Here is a 15,693-nt window from a genome sequence, read left to right as displayed (position 1 = left end):
GCCTCAGCTCCTGAAGGAGAAACAAAGCCTTGGCCACAGGCTGTAGTTCAGACAGCTTCAAATAACCCTCCCATCATTTGAGCTTATTAGATGACTAGATTAAAATTTAAAATAACCTTAATTTCCTTTTGAATCACTTGTAAATCATGTGGGATATGATAGAACTCTGTTACCTTTAAGAGAGTTGAGAGTATTTATCTTTTGATATAGTGTTTGTACTTGAATAGCCATGTTTTTATGCCCTCTCAGGATTTCTGTTCACAGTGTCTCTTCTAGAAACTTTTTTCTTATAATAGGCTCTAACAATCCTGATATGAAGTGTATGACTATGCTTTCTATTCTTTGATTCAATGAACCAAGTGATCTTTTGCCCTTCTAGGTGGCTCTGTGGACCCTGGGGCAATTAGTAGCCAGCACTGGCTATGTGGTGGAGCCCTACAGGAAGTACCCCACCTTGCTTGAGGTGCTGCTGAATTTTCTGAAGACCGAACAGAACCAGGGCACAAGGAGAGAGGTAGGAAACATGGGAACCTGGTCTTAGGAGGCTTTGCTAGGACTGTCGAGAGAGAGAAGCAGTAGGATCAGACTTCCTATCCTTCTCCATTTTGATCATGAACCTGTTCATTTTGGGCTATGAATTAGGGATTTTGGAACTTGAGAGGAATATTTGTGAAAGCTGTGGTATCAGATGTTGTGGTGAATGTTTTCTTTTCCTATTTAGGCTATCCGTGTGTTAGGGCTTTTAGGGGCTTTGGATCCCTATAAGCACAAAGTGAACATTGGCATGATTGACCAGTCCCGGGATGCGTCTGCAGTCAGCCTGTCAGAATCCAAGTCAAGTCAGGATTCCTGTAAGTTGGGGGGCTGTGAACGATCTGCCACATTCTGACTGAGGAAGCCCTTACTGGTCATTTTTAGTGAGAGACTTGGCCCAGATACTGAAATTATAGCACATTTTTAGAGCAACCACAACCCAGGGCTGGGGTTGTGGCTCAGTGGTAGAGCGCTCACCTAACACATGCGAGGCCCTGGGTTCCATCTTCAGCACCACATAAAAATAAATAAAACAAAGATATTGTGTCCAATTATAACTAAAAAATTAATGATTAAAAAAAAATGAAAAGTCCACAGTTTCCTGTTTTTCAGTAGGCTGGGGATACCACTCACAGTGTGGCCAGAGTCCCCTCATCTGTCCAGATTTCTTTCCAGTGGTTAACAGGCTTCGGGGCTGGGGATGTGGCTCAAGTGGTAGCGCGCTCGCCTGGCATGCGTGCGGCCCGGGTTCGATCCTCAGCACCACATACCAACAAAGATGTTGTGTCCACCAAGAACTAAAAAATAAATATTAAAAATTCTCTCTCTCTCTCCTCTCTCACTCTCTCTTTAAAAAAAAAAAAAAAACAGGCTCAGTGAGGCTCTCTATACTCCTTTCTTGGTACCAATGAGTGAGATAGGAATTATCACCCCATCACCTCTGTTCATTTCTTACTCTTTTGTTAGTGCCTCTCTGGGGTTCTTTGTTATTATCGAACCCAAGGAAGAAAATGATAGACTTCATTCTCCCATCAGATGCAAGGCCCAGGGCATAGAAAAACTAGTAGCAAATAGAAATCCATGAAAGGTTTGGCCCTTGAGTCCTATTGCCTTTGACAAGTAGCCCAAGAGAATGGGGTCAGGGGTGGGACACAGGATAGTTTTCTAGACTTGGCCCACTGTCTATCAGGGCAGACCTGTTCCTGAAAATCAAGATTCAATAGTAATTGTCCCAACTATTCCAGCCAAGTATTATTTTCCTAAAATAAAATAATTTATTTCTAAACACTATAGGTAGGATCATATTGTTTCCAATTCCTTCTTCCTTCTAGATATTAGAAAAGTGTACTTTTGATGTTATCTTGTTAGATCACCGCTGTCGAGAGCAAAGCTTGAGCCTGGGGGTAGTACACACCTGTAATCCCAGTGACCAGGAGGCTCAGGCAGGAGGATCACAAGTTTGAGGCTAGACTGAGCAACTTAATGAGACCCTGTTTCAAAACAAAAAATAAAAAGGGCTGGTGATACAGCTAGTGGTAGAGTGCCTGTGGTTTCCTTCCCCAGTACCAGAAAGAAAGTGAAGAACACAGCTGCAGCCACATCCTTCTCTCTACCTGGTTCAGTTCTCACCCTTGCTGCATGTTAATACCCTGGGCAGGGTGCTTGGAATCTTTGCTGTTCAGGTCAGGGAGCATTTTCCTGTTACCTTGTCTGAATTCCCTAGAGGGGTCAGGCAGCTGTGGAACAGATGCTTGCCTAATTTAATTATCTTTACTTTCATTTGTGGGAATAATTGTTTTTATTGATGACTTTAGCTTTGAGGTTGTGAACTATAATGGTAAGAAGAGTTAAACAGCAATATTTAAAAACCCCATCATGTGCTGTTTTAGGCTTTGGTGGTGTGGGTAATAGCAGGTCCCTGATGGTGACAGGGTCTCACGGAGTTGCTGCTCATCACTTCCTAACAGACCCTTTATTCCCAGTGGTGTTACAATATACCCGGGAAAATAATAGGAATGCTAATGTTTTTGAGGAGGTTTAGTTTACTGTTAGCCCTGCTCTGCTTGAAGTTAAAGTCATGTCACCGATAGCTTATGGTTCTCTTTGTCATTTTGTCCCAGCGGACTATAGCACCAGTGAAATGCTGGTCAACATGGGAAACCTGCCTCTGGATGAGTTCTACCCAGCTGTGTCCATGGTGGCCCTGATGCGGATTTTCCGAGACCAGTCCCTCTCTCACCATCACACCATGGTTGTCCAGGCCATCACCTTCATCTTCAAGTCCCTGGGGCTCAAGTGTGTGCAGTTTCTGCCCCAAGTCATGCCCACATTCCTTAATGTCATCCGGGTCTGTGACGGGGCCATCCGGGAAGTAAGTACCCAAAACCTCACTCTGCTCTCTGCCCTGCCACACATGCACAGATTGTCTGTGTCTCAGGTTCCTAGCACTGCGTTTGGCTTGCTGGGGCCTGTTGCCATTCCTTCCCTTAACTTCTGACACTTGATTGTATAGTCGGCTCAGTCCAGTTTCCTGGTCTGTTCTCTCAGGATAGCTGAAGAAGCATGGTCTTGTGGGGAAGAGGAACAGTGTTGTTCTAGAGTTTAGTCCAGTTGTGAAATATTTCACAGTCTGGATTTCTGGTTGCTTCTTCATGCATAGACTTAAGTCTCACATTTTTAGTGAAAATCCTACATGGGGGAAGTCACATACTTCATACTGGATCTCATAATGTCAGTGGTCTAGTTATTGTCCATTCTGAGTTTCAGCACTTGATTAAGTTGGTATCTACCAGACTCCTCTATTATAAAATTAACTTTTTTCCTTTGTCCTTGATAATTACCCCATGGGATTTCACTTTGAGATGATGTAACTGTGCTGTTCCTCAACTACCTTTCACCCAGTGATTTTAGTGTTTGTTGATATCCTTGCTTAAATGAGTTCCTTAAGTGCTAGTTTCAAAATCATGTCTCTCCAGCTCTGCCATCCCTTCCACTGTCTTAGCTGGCATTTTTCTGTAAAGATGTCCCCCACCACCACCACTTTCTTTGTCTCAACCACAGAAAGTACAGAGTGGCTACTTGTTACTATACCCATACCATTAGCAACAACAACCTACAATTAGTAGTTTAATCTGTAAAGTTCAAATTGGCTTTGCAGTTCCTGCTCTTCTTAGATTATACTAAGAATATACAGAGTACTGTGCTTAAAAGATATTTGAATTAATTATTTTTCCTCTGTGATCATATTACCAACTTGATATACATTTAAAGGAGATAGTAAAGATAGGAGTCTTTTTGTTTGTCTGTTTTGGTACTGGGGATTGAACTCGGGCACTCCACCACTGAACCACATTCCCAGCCCTATTTTGTATTTTATTTAGAGACAAGGTCTCACTGAGTTGCTTAGTGTCTGGCTTTTGCTGAGGCTGGTGATCCTCGTGTCTCAGCCTCCTGAGCTGCTGGGATTATAGGCATGCGCCACTGCACCTGGCTGAAAGTGTTTTTTTAAACTTTGTGTTTGGAGTTTAGAAGTGCCTTTTTTTTTTTTCTCCTGGAAACAAAGTTTAACTGTGCTGCCCAGATTGGTCTCAAACTCCTGCCTTGGCCTCCCAAATAGTTGAGACTACAGATGCAAACCACCATGCTCGCCTTGCAATTTATTTTTAAATATTGTATCACAACTATCAAATCATTGAATGGTTTTGTTTCTATTTTTTTATTATTATTTTTATGTTTTGTAGTTATAGATGGACAGAATACCTTTATTTTATTTCATTTGTTTATTTTTTTATGTGGTGCTAAGGATCCTCACACTTGCTAGGCAAGCACTATGCAACTGAGCTACAGCCCCAGCCCCTGTTTTTGTTTTAGTTTATGGTACTGGGCACAGAACCCACAGACACTCCACCACTGAGCTACAACCCCAGCCCTTCTTCCTTTTTAGAAATAGAATTTCACTAAATCTCCAAAGCAACCTTTAATCCTCCTGTCTCAGCCTCCTGAGTCATTGAGATTATAGGTGTGCACCATTGTACCCACCTGACCTCATTAAATTCTTGTTAATTCTAATAATTCACTTATAGATTCTCCAAAATTTTTACTCTAGATAATCATATAGTCTGAAAAAACAAAGGAAGGAAAAGAAACAGGGAGAAGGGGTAGTTTGGTTGTTTTCATTTTAATCAGTAAATCATTTATTACTTTTCCTTATGCATTCCTCAGACCTCTGCTGCACTGTTGATTAGATGCGGTGCTAGTGGAAATCTTGAACCTTGTTTCTTATTTGAACCCAGGGATACTTAACAGGACACCTGTTAAACTTTCACCTCTAAGTATACTATTTGCTGCAGGATTTAGGTAGATGGCCTTATATGGGTTATAAGCATTTATTCATAGTCTTAGTTTGTCAAAGAGTTTTTATCATAAATAGGTATTGAATTTACTAAATGCCTTTAATTAATGTTTTAGTTGTAGATAGACACAATACCTTTATTTTTTTTTTATTTACTTTTATGTGGTGTTGAAGATCAAACCTAGTGCCTCACACGTGGTAGGCAAGTGCTCTACAACTGAGGCTATACCCCCAGCCTCTCAAATGCCTTTTCTCTATCTATTTGCAATGATGATCATTTAGTTTTTCTCTTTCAGTGTGTTAATATGTTGCATTACATCGATATATATTTGATGTTGAAGCATTCCACCAAGGTTATGATGTATATTTTAACATATTGATTTTATGTCTGATATTTAGTTTAGAATTTTTGCACCTATGTTCTTGAATAGAATTTTTTTTTCTGTGCTGAGGACTTCCAACCTTTTTTAAATTTTCTTTTGAGAGAGTGTCCCATAGATGCCCAGATTGGCCTCAACCTTGTCATTCTTCTGCCTCAGCCTCTGAGTAGCTGGGATTGATTGCGGGTGTGCACCACCTTGCCTGGCTTGTTTTTAAACTATAGATTCAGAGATCTATTTAACTTTTCATGTTTTTTTTTTTCTTATAGAAATTTTTGATACAGTTTGGTCACGTATTTCTAGGAAACTTAATTTTCTCTAAATGAGAGAATTTATTGTCATGACATCATTTGCTCTTTTTTTTTTTTTTTTTGTACTGGGGATTGAACCAAAGAATACTTAACTATTAGGCACATCACCAGCCCTTTTTTTATTTTGAAATAGGGTGTCACTTAGTATCTGAGGCTAGCCTGGAACTTGCAGTCCTCCTGCCTCAGCATCCAGAGTCACTGGAATTATAGGTGTCACTCTTATATCTTATAATTTCTTCTTAGAAATTTGTCTTAGTATTTTTTATTTTTCAGAGAAAAAACTTTGCCTTTATTAATTTTATCTCTTGTATCTTCATTTTCTATTTAATTAATCTGCTCTTTATTATTACTTTCTTCTTTTTCTGCTTTTTTAAATTTTTTTTTTTTTTTAATTTTTTTGTGGTGCTGGGGATTGAACCCAGGACCTTATACATATGAGGCAAGCCCTCTACCAGCTGAGCTATATCCTCAGACCTTTTATATTTTATTTTGAGAGAGGGTCTGGTTAAATTGCTTTGGATCTCACTAAGTTGCTTAGGCTGGCTTTGAACTCGTGATACTCTTGCCTCAGCCTCCCAAGCCGCTGGAATTACAGGCATGAGCCACCATGTGTGGCTCTTTTTTTTTTTTTTTTTTTTTTTTCATTTTAAGAAAAATTCTTGTGTTGGAATTCTAGGTCATTAATTGTCAATCTTATTTTCTAATGCAATTTGTTTGGATTATAAACTTCAAGTATTACTTAGCTGCATTCCAAAAACATTTTTAAACTTTACTAAGATAAAATTTACATATCATAAAATTCACCCTTGTTAAATGTAAAATTCACATTCTTAGTGTATTTATAGAGTTAAGCAATAATCACACAGTCTAATTTTTGCCACAACCCAAAACTTCCTGCTTGTTTGCATTCATTTTCTACGCTTATCCCATCCCTAGGCAACCTCAGATCTGCTTCCTGTCTCTATGGATTTGCCTTTCCTGCATATTCCTTAGAATTGGAATCATGGAACATGTGATATTGTGTCTAGCTTATTTCACTTAACATCGTACTTTTGAAGTTCATCCATATTGTAATGTATTTTGGTAGCTTATTTCTCTTTCACTGCTGAATAATAATAATGTATTTTCATTTTTGTTCAGAAATATTTTCTAATATTTATGGTTTGTTTCTTTTACCCTGGAGTGAGTTAGAAGTGGATATTTTACATAGAAATTTATAAGGTTTTAAATTTCTCTTTTTGTATTGATTTCTAACTTAATTCCATTGTGCTTATGATTCTCTGTTTGCTAAAATTGCCTTAATGATCTCATACATAATGGCTTTTCATGTCTCCTGTGGGGTGGGGATAGTATGTATTGGCTACTGTTATGCATAGGATTCTGCATGTTATTAGCCTGAACTGATTACATACTTTGTTCAAATCTTCTATATCCTTATTAGTTTTCTGTTAGCTCAAATTTCAGTCACTGAGAGAAGTAAGTTTAAAGTCTTCTTTAGTAGTAGATTTATTAATTTCTCATAGTTCAGCCAATTTTATGTATTTTTAAGGTTATATTATTATATGCATGCAAAATTAAAATTATATCTTCATAGTAAATTTAATTTCATTATTATGAAATGACCCTCTTTATCTTGAATAATATCTTAAAATTTATTTTGCCTAATAGCATATTTTGATTGCTGATACAATTGGATTTATTTCTACTATATCACATAATGCTTTCTTTTTTATTTCATCTTCTGATTTTATTTATTGACCGCTTTTAATTTTTTAAAACATTTTGTAATGAAATTATTTCACTTATAAACAAAAGTAGACAACCTATTAGGTTCTCTATGCCCATCAACAGTTATTAGCACTTTGACTCTCTTTCTCTCTCTCTCTCTCCCTCTCTCTCTCCCTCTCTCCCCCCCCCCCCACACTCTTTCTTTCTGGAGTATTTTTTTAAATATTTTTTTTAGTTATACATGGGCACAATATCTGTATTTTGTTTATTTATTTTTATGCGGTGCTGAGGATCGAACCCAGGGTCTCACCCGTGTGAGGCGAGTGCTCTACCGCTGAGCCACAACCCCAGGCCTCTTTCTGGAGTATTTTAAAGCAAATTCCAGACGTCATGTTATTTCACCAATAATCACTTATCCCCTTACAACCAAGACACAATTACAATACCTACAAAATTAGCAATAATTCCTTAATTTCATTTAATATTAACATTTCTTCAAATGTTCCTATTTTCTTAAAATGATTTTTTAAAAATCTTTGCTTTACTCAAATCAAAGTCAAAATAAGGTCTGCACATGGCATTTAATTAGTATAATTCTTTTTTTTTTTTTAATATTTATTTTTTAGTTTTCGGCAGACACAACACCTTTGTTTGTACGTGGTGCTGAGGATCAAACCTGGGCCGCACGCATGCCAGGCAAGCGCGCTACCGCTTGAGCCACATCCCCAGCCCCAGTATAATTCTTTATTTCCCGTTTCCTCCACTTTTTTTCAATGCATATTGTTTTTATATATAGGTCATTTAACTTATAGAATTTCCCATCTGCATTTGGTCTGGCTTGCTATAAACTGGTTAGATTTAAAGACCTGATTAGGTTCATATTCTGTTCTTTTGGGGAAGAAATACTTATTGGATGGTACTGTATACCTCCTACTTCAACATTTAGTGAACAGATATTTTCTAGATGATCTGTTGCTCCTCATGGAAGGGTAATCAGTGAGTTCAGGCGCCCCCATGAGCCTTTCTCATTAGAGTTTTAGTGTTTGTGGGTGGTGGATGCTTAGGGACTCCCTAAGTAGCTGAGGCTGGCCTTGAACTTGAAAACTTCCTGCCTCACCCCTCTTAGCCACTGGGATTACAGGTGTGCACTACTGTGCCCAGCTATATATATATATATATATATATATATATATATATATATATATATATATATATATATATATATATATATATATTTTGCATACATATAAATAGTAAATGATCGATTTCAGTATTAACAATAAGATTACTGAAAGCATAGCTGGGCACAATGATAGGCTTCTGTAGCTCCAGCTACTTGTGAAGCTGAGGCAGAAGGATCACTGGAGCCCATGATCTTAAAGCCAACCTGGGTAATTTAGCAAGACCCCATCTCAATTTTTAGAAAATTAAAAAGGTCTGGGAATGGAACTCACTGACAGAACACCCCTGGGTTCAATACCTAGTACTGGAGGAGAGGAAGAACAAAAAAGATTACTGAATACAATTTAAGACTTGTTTTGCATTTTGGCATCATCCTTCTTAGTATTTGACCCACTAGGAATATACAACCAAAATACTGTGTTTAAAATCACTTGAAATCGTTCTTTGAGTAAGTGTGCAACCATCTTGGTTTGTACTTAAACAATTGTTTATTTTCAATTTTTAGATTAGTTTTCTTGAATTTAACTTTTATTTTAGCTATTCAAAAAACATTAGCACATTTCCAAAGTCACAACTGTAAATGAGATATCTAGCAAGATCTTGTACCTTGTTTCTTCCTTCCTGTATTATATCTTAGGACTACTGTAACAAATTAGCACAAATTTAGTGACTCAAAACAACACAGATTTATTTAGGGCTCTGTAAATCTCAAGTCCCACATAGTTCTCTAGGTGTCAGTCAGGTGATGTTCCTGTCTGGAAGCACCAGGGACAAATCCATCCCCTTGCTTTTTCCAGCTTATGGAGGCCAGCTGTGTTCCTTTCCCCTTTCTTCCATCTTCAGAGTCAGCAAACTTACTTTCTCTGAGCCTTCTTCTGTCACCAGATCTTTCCCTCCAACCAGTGCCACCTGCTGCTTATAAGGACTCCTGTAATTGTAATTAGATTGGGCCCATCTGGATAATCCAGAATGATCTCCCATCTCAAGGACCTGAACCTTTACCATGTCTTTAGGAGACCCTTTGCCATGTGAGGGTCTCAGGGACTAGGGTGTGGACATCTTTGGAGTATCATCGTTCTGCCTTCTACATTTCCCCCTAAGAGAATCATTTTAGTCAGTTTTAAAATTTACCTTTTCACTGTGTATTTTTTAAAATATAAGGAAATGTCTTTCTGCATCTTTTTTACTCAGAAGGTAACATGCTATAAACACCGTTTCTGAACCTTACTTTTTTTCACGTAATGGCATATCTTGGAGTTCATGCCAGAGCCTTGTGTTGAGAATTTCCTTTCTGCAGTTACATGGCACTTCATTGTGTGAGCTGAACCATACCATGCCATGCCATGCCTGTTTAACCAGTCCCTGTTGATGGGTGTATGTGTGTGTTTCAGTCTTTTGTTATTTATAATAATCCTATCATGAGAAGTGCTGGACACACATCATTTTCATCTATATCTTTCTTCTTGTAGTCGATTGGCTTTGTTTTCTGCATTTAGATCTTTGAGCTCTTTGGACTATGTCCTAGTATGAGGAATAGATCTAACATTTATCTTTTTTGCCCTTAAAATTTTGATTTGCACAAAGTGTAAAATTAATCAATGTTTCCGTCCTTTCCATGAACAGTATAAAACTTTGAATAATTACTCAAACCATCTTCCTTCTCTCTTATGTTATTGTCTAGTATTATTTTTTCACCGCCAAATTAAACATCATTGCAGAGTCTGTTTATATCCATTCACATTTGTCCCTTCCTGACCACATTTTGTCCTCCACCTCAGTGCTTGCTCCTAAGACTGTTTTCCTTCTTCCCAAGGCAGATTCCTTTTGTGTGTATTCATTGAAGTAAAGTCTCTGGCTTTTCTGAAAGTCTTCATTTGACCCTCTTTTAAAATCTTGGCTTAGCTGAGAATGTGGCTCTGGACCCTCCTATAGCTGCAGTTAGTCTCCCAGTGTTTACTGACTCCTTTTGTCACAGCTGAGAAATGAGGTTCTGTTCATATGGTCCCTCTTTGGAGATCGTACCAGTCTCCTCACTGCTTTTGTCATTCTGCAATGTTGCTGTTGTGCATCTAGAGGAAGTGTCCTTATAATACCCTGCAGGAGACTCAGGGCTTCCTGCTTCTTTAGGATTGGTGTATTTTGTCAATTCTTAAGAAACTGGACTTCTGGGCTGGGAATGTGGCTCAAGCGGTAGCGCGCTTGCCTGGCATGCGTGCGGCCCGGGTTCGATTCTTACCACCACATACAAACAAAGATGTTGTGTCCACTGAAAACTAAAACAAAAATAAATATTTAAAAAATTCTCTCTCTCTCTCTCTCTCTCTCTCTCTCTCTCTCTCTCTCTCTCTCTCTAAAAAAAAAAAGAAAAAAGAAACTGGACTTCTACCTTTCTGTATTTTTCTTCAAGAATTCTGACTAGAAATGTATAAGACATGTGATCTTAGTGTTTATTGGTTTCTTGTCCATATTTTCCATCTATGATTCTTATAAATATTTTCTGGATATTTAAATTCACAATTTTGTTCACTAATTCTTTTGCTGTGTGTTTTAAATTATTTTTAAAAATTTTATTTATTTATTTGCAGTACTGGGGATACAACCCAGTGGCACTTTACCACTGAACTACACGCCTAGACTTCTTGGTTTTGAGGCATTGTCTCACTAAATTGCTTACGGCCTTGCTGAGTTGCTGTGGCTGGCCTCAAACTTGTGATCCTCCTGCTCAGCCTCTCAAATTGCTAGGATTACAGTTGCACACCATCATGCCCAGGGTCTATGTCTTTTTTTTTTTTTTTTTTTTTTTAGTTGCAGATAGATGCAATACTTTTATTTTTTTAATTTATTTATTTTCATGTGGCGCTGGGGATTGAACCCAGTGCCCCACAAGTGCTAGGCAAGCACTCTACCACTGAACTACAACCCAATCTATTGTGTCTTTTTTTAACCTGCCTTTGAGTTTTTTATTTCAACTGCATTTTATTCTGAAGTTATAGTAGGTTTTTTCAAATATGCCTAATATTTTTTGGTAGTATTTTGTTCCTTACCTACATTTTTTCCTTCTCATTTTTACTCCTATGAACATTTTTAACAGACTCACTTTGTACTTTTCTGCTAATTAATGCCATTGTATATAAAAATCCTTGATGGGCCTAGTTCTGTTGCTCTTGTTTCTTCTGAGTCAACGCTTGGCAGTGGTCTGTTTCCTTGTGTTTGATAATTTGGGGCCTGTGAAGCAATACTAGAGCATCTACTCTGAAGCTGCATCTCTCCAGAGAGGGGAAAATGTGCTTTTGCTTTTGTGAAGTGATCTGGGAGAACCTGAAGTTGTTTGGCTGGTTTAAAGTTTCCCAAGCCACATAGGTAGTTAAAATAGACCCATGTGAAAGGAAGCCTAAGGTCATCATCTCTCAGAGGAGGTGTCTTCCACCGGGACCCCACTTCCAAACTGACACATTTCTCTGTCTCCTTTGCCCATTGAACAGATTTTGTTAATTATGATTTCTATTCATATGTAGCCCTTTGAAAGTCTGGCTTTATGTGAAAGGATTCAAGCTTAATAATCTAATACTCGTGTATATTATTTGTTTTTGTATTTTATTTTTGTTTTTTGCCTTAATTAATTAATTTATTTTTATATGATGCTGAGGATTGAATACTTTTTATTTATCCTCAACTGACTCAAGTTTTACAATGTCAATAGGAGTGAAAATATACATGTGTTTATAATATGTATAAATTACATATATATATATGTTATCCTTGTAAATGGCATACAGGACTGTAAAGTTTGGGGAGAGGGAGTTTTAGAATGATTTGTGACTTAATATTGACATGTAGCATTATCTGAAGAGCATAAAATAAAAATCTATACCTTGAAGACAGGTCTTTAACCTGGGAAGTAATGATTTTCCTCGGTCCTCCTTACAGTTGCAGAGTACCAACCTGAACAGTCTCCTTAACTAGCCCTTCCCCAAGTTTGCTTGCTATTTTGTCTTAGTTTCTTAGAGACACAATTAATTAATTGATGAGTTAATTACTGTAAATGAGTTGTAATACCCATAATCAAGAGTAAACTATATTTAATTTAGAAAAGTAGATGACAATAAATTAAGGCAAAATAGACAAAAGAAATGTTTATGGATGATTAAATTTCAGTGGCCATTTTTGGTCTCTAGTGACTCTAGAAATCCTTCCATGTTAGCTGGCATTCCTTGGGCACTGAGCAGGGTTCAGGTCCCCATTCCGGTGCTTTGCGGCATCTTCCTGCTTACAAGTTATCTTGTTTTCCAAGTGAACGGGTTGGGCACAGGAAGGTTAAATGATGGTTGCAAAGCTAATAAGTGACAAAGTGACTCAAATTAGCTGGCCTGGCCAAGAGTCCCTGTCATGCAGTAACCAGCTGGCCTGCTGTGCAAAGGCCCACAACTGTCACCATCTAGGGGTTTAAGTCTGGTCTTTAGAGCATAATTTCAGTAGATGAGGTGGTGCAGAGAGCAAGCCACAGTGGTCTTCATTTGTTCATGTAGACCCAGGGCAAGCCTGGGAGTTCTGCACCCCTCCTGGTGCCAACTTGCCAACCTCTTTTCTCTTTCAGTTTCTGTTCCAGCAGCTGGGAATGCTGGTGTCTTTTGTGAAGAGCCACATCAGGCCTTATATGGATGAAATCGTCACCCTCATGAGAGTGAGTAGAAGTTGCTGCCTGTTCCTCCGTGTTTGGGTCAAGGGAAGCTCAGACGCAAGTTTGGGTGACATACACATTCTTTTCATTGGTCATTGTGGAGCTGTTACAGCTCAAGTATAAAAAGTAGAGCAGAGTAGCCCACTGCATTTTGGGGAGGAGGAGGGGCTGTCGCTCCAGGCTCCTGGCTCCACTACGTGAGTACAAGATGTGAAGTCCGAGGAGGAATCCCAAAGTAATTGTTCTGACAGAGATATTCTTGAATTACTGGCCTCACACATAACAAAGCAATTTTGTTTTAATATCACAACAATGCTTTTCTATTCCCAGAAAAGCCCTCTTCTTACTGCCCATAAAACCACGGCATAAAGAGGGGACTGGGATTGGGTTTTCCTAGGGATGTTAAATACCACAGTCTCCTGTCAGGCACTAAGGAACAAGGTGAAGCTCTGCCCTGCTCTCCAAAAGCATGAGTATTGCCAGCCAGGCATAGTGGTGTACGCCAGTAATCCCAGCTATCCAGGAAGTCAGGGCGAGAGGATCACAAGTTCTAGTTGGACTTGGACAACTTAAATCCTGTCTCAAAATTAAAAAAAATAAAAATAAAAAGGGCTGGGGATATAGCTCAGTGGTAGAGCAACCCTGGGTTGCAAAAGGAAAAACGTGAGACTACTGCTGAGGGCTGGGCTGGGGTCATTTATGGCAGGCATTAGGCAGGTATCAGGAGACAGGCCCTTCCAGCAAGATCCTTTTCCCTGCTGTTCTGCGTAATATAAATATTTCTGTTGGGAAAGTTGCGTTGGACAGAGGTGGACAATGGTTTCTGTCCTTCCCTCCTATTTAGTTACCTTGGAGGATGCAGCAGGGCCAGAATCAAAATGGCTGTCTTTCTAAATGAAACTCCTAGCACCTAGCTCTCAGAGCAGAACTCCTGCATGTATAAATCCTTAAAAGCTGCTCCTACCACTGAGGCCTCTGTACTGGGAATATAGAGGCTGAATACTAAAAAGCTTAGTGGGTGGTCTTAGTGGGAGGAGAGACACAGAGGAAGCAGTGTACTCATGGTGGGGAGCTGAAGTGATCTTTGACTCACTCCCCCAAAAAGACATCTGACCAAAACAGAATTTGAGGCCAAAAGCCTCACAGCTGCAAGATATAGCTTCCACTCTGTCCTGGGTAGAGAAGGTGTAGCTGGGCTCCCCCTTTGGCTGTTGATCCTGGGCATTTTAATGAGCTCCCCTGAGCCCGGGAAGAGAACATTCTGTGAACAGTGATCCAGCCGACATCCCCCCACAGGCTGCTGGCCTTTGAGTAGAGAACCTGTGAGGAGCTTGTGATGATGCGGCTGCGGGTAGGTGGGCTCTCTCTGAAGAAGGCAGAGTGCAGCCGAGCGAATGAGCCCCGCACCAACCAAGGGGCCTGAAGGTCTGCGGTGTTTCTTTAGCAAAGCTTCTTATCTAAAGTGAACAAAGCTTTCTCAGAATACTTCTTTCCCAGCAGAGAGAGGGAGAGAGTTTTACCAGCCTCTTCTTGTCTGGGTTTTATTTTCTAAATTGTTAATGCTTCTTTAAAATTTTTTTTCTTGCAGTACTAGAGTTTGAGCCCAGGGACTCGCACATGTAGGCAACCACTCCATGGCTGAGCTACATACATCCCAGCCCACTAAAAATATTTTATCCTTCTCTAAAACCTTTTGTCTGAGAAGTTATCCTTATTTTTATTGACTTCTACCCTGAATTATTTAGGGACCCAAGAGTATTAATATTCATGTGTTTCCATCATTAGGAGGGTTTCTGTTTTCGTTAACGCTCCTACTCTGGAGGTTTTAAAGAAGGCAGTTGGCACTATTCTTTTTGAGTTGATTTAAAATGACAGCTTTTCTTAGGGACTTAAGCCAGTCTGCCTTGAATTTCCAAGGCAAGATCTGTGACCCATTGGCCAAATTTTTGTTTTAGTAATGTCTGTGAATTATAATTCCATGGATGTTAAAAGTGTTCATTTTTTGGCACTATCCAGGCCTAATGGATAGGTTTTGGGGATAGATATCAGATGCTATCTAGCAAAATGTAATTCCAGGAAGGATAGGAAATGTCAATAACACTGGAACTCTGCCCTCTGGTAAAGATCAGGTGATGCCAAAGTAGTCCACCCTGTGTCACTTTGGAGCTCTTAGAATGAGTGAGATTTAGTCATCTGTTCATTTTGTAAGCATGCGTTTGAGTGGCTATAGTATCCAAGGTGTTTTAGCGGGTTCTGGGGATACAGAGGTGAACTTTAATGGCTTCTTGCCTGGAGTTGTCCTACAGTCTAGTAGGAGAGGGTGTGAAGCACGTTGAGTTTGACAGGTGCTTAAAGAAGGAGTGTAAAGTGACCCAAATGGCAGAGGAAGAGGAATGCCTTCACAGAAGAAGCAAGGCTCAGCCGGTGCTCAACAGACAGATGGGACTGAGCTGAGCAAGAAATGGGTTTCTAGGAAAAAGGTATAGTGTGAACAACACAGGAGAGTGAGGGAGCCCTGGAGAAGTGTGG

General features: G+C 39.2%; 1 protein-coding gene across 1 annotated transcript in view; it reads left to right on the top strand.

The window, feature by feature from the left end:
- The window catches only part of Mtor (mechanistic target of rapamycin kinase), a 123,897-nt gene that overhangs the window by 20,963 nt on the left and 87,241 nt on the right, over positions 1-15,693 (top strand). The window contains exons 17-20 of the mRNA XM_005317451.5: positions 380-514; positions 722-851; positions 2,655-2,905; positions 13,081-13,167. Coding sequence (XP_005317508.1) covers positions 380-514; positions 722-851; positions 2,655-2,905; positions 13,081-13,167 — 603 coding nt within the window. The remainder of the gene's footprint in view (positions 1-379; positions 515-721; positions 852-2,654; positions 2,906-13,080; positions 13,168-15,693) is intronic.

Source organism: Ictidomys tridecemlineatus, chromosome 11 (assembly GCF_052094955.1).
Source record: "Ictidomys tridecemlineatus isolate mIctTri1 chromosome 11, mIctTri1.hap1, whole genome shotgun sequence".
Classification (NCBI taxonomy): domain Eukaryota; kingdom Metazoa; phylum Chordata; class Mammalia; order Rodentia; family Sciuridae; genus Ictidomys; species Ictidomys tridecemlineatus.
This window is presented reverse-complemented; position numbering and strand designations above follow the sequence as displayed.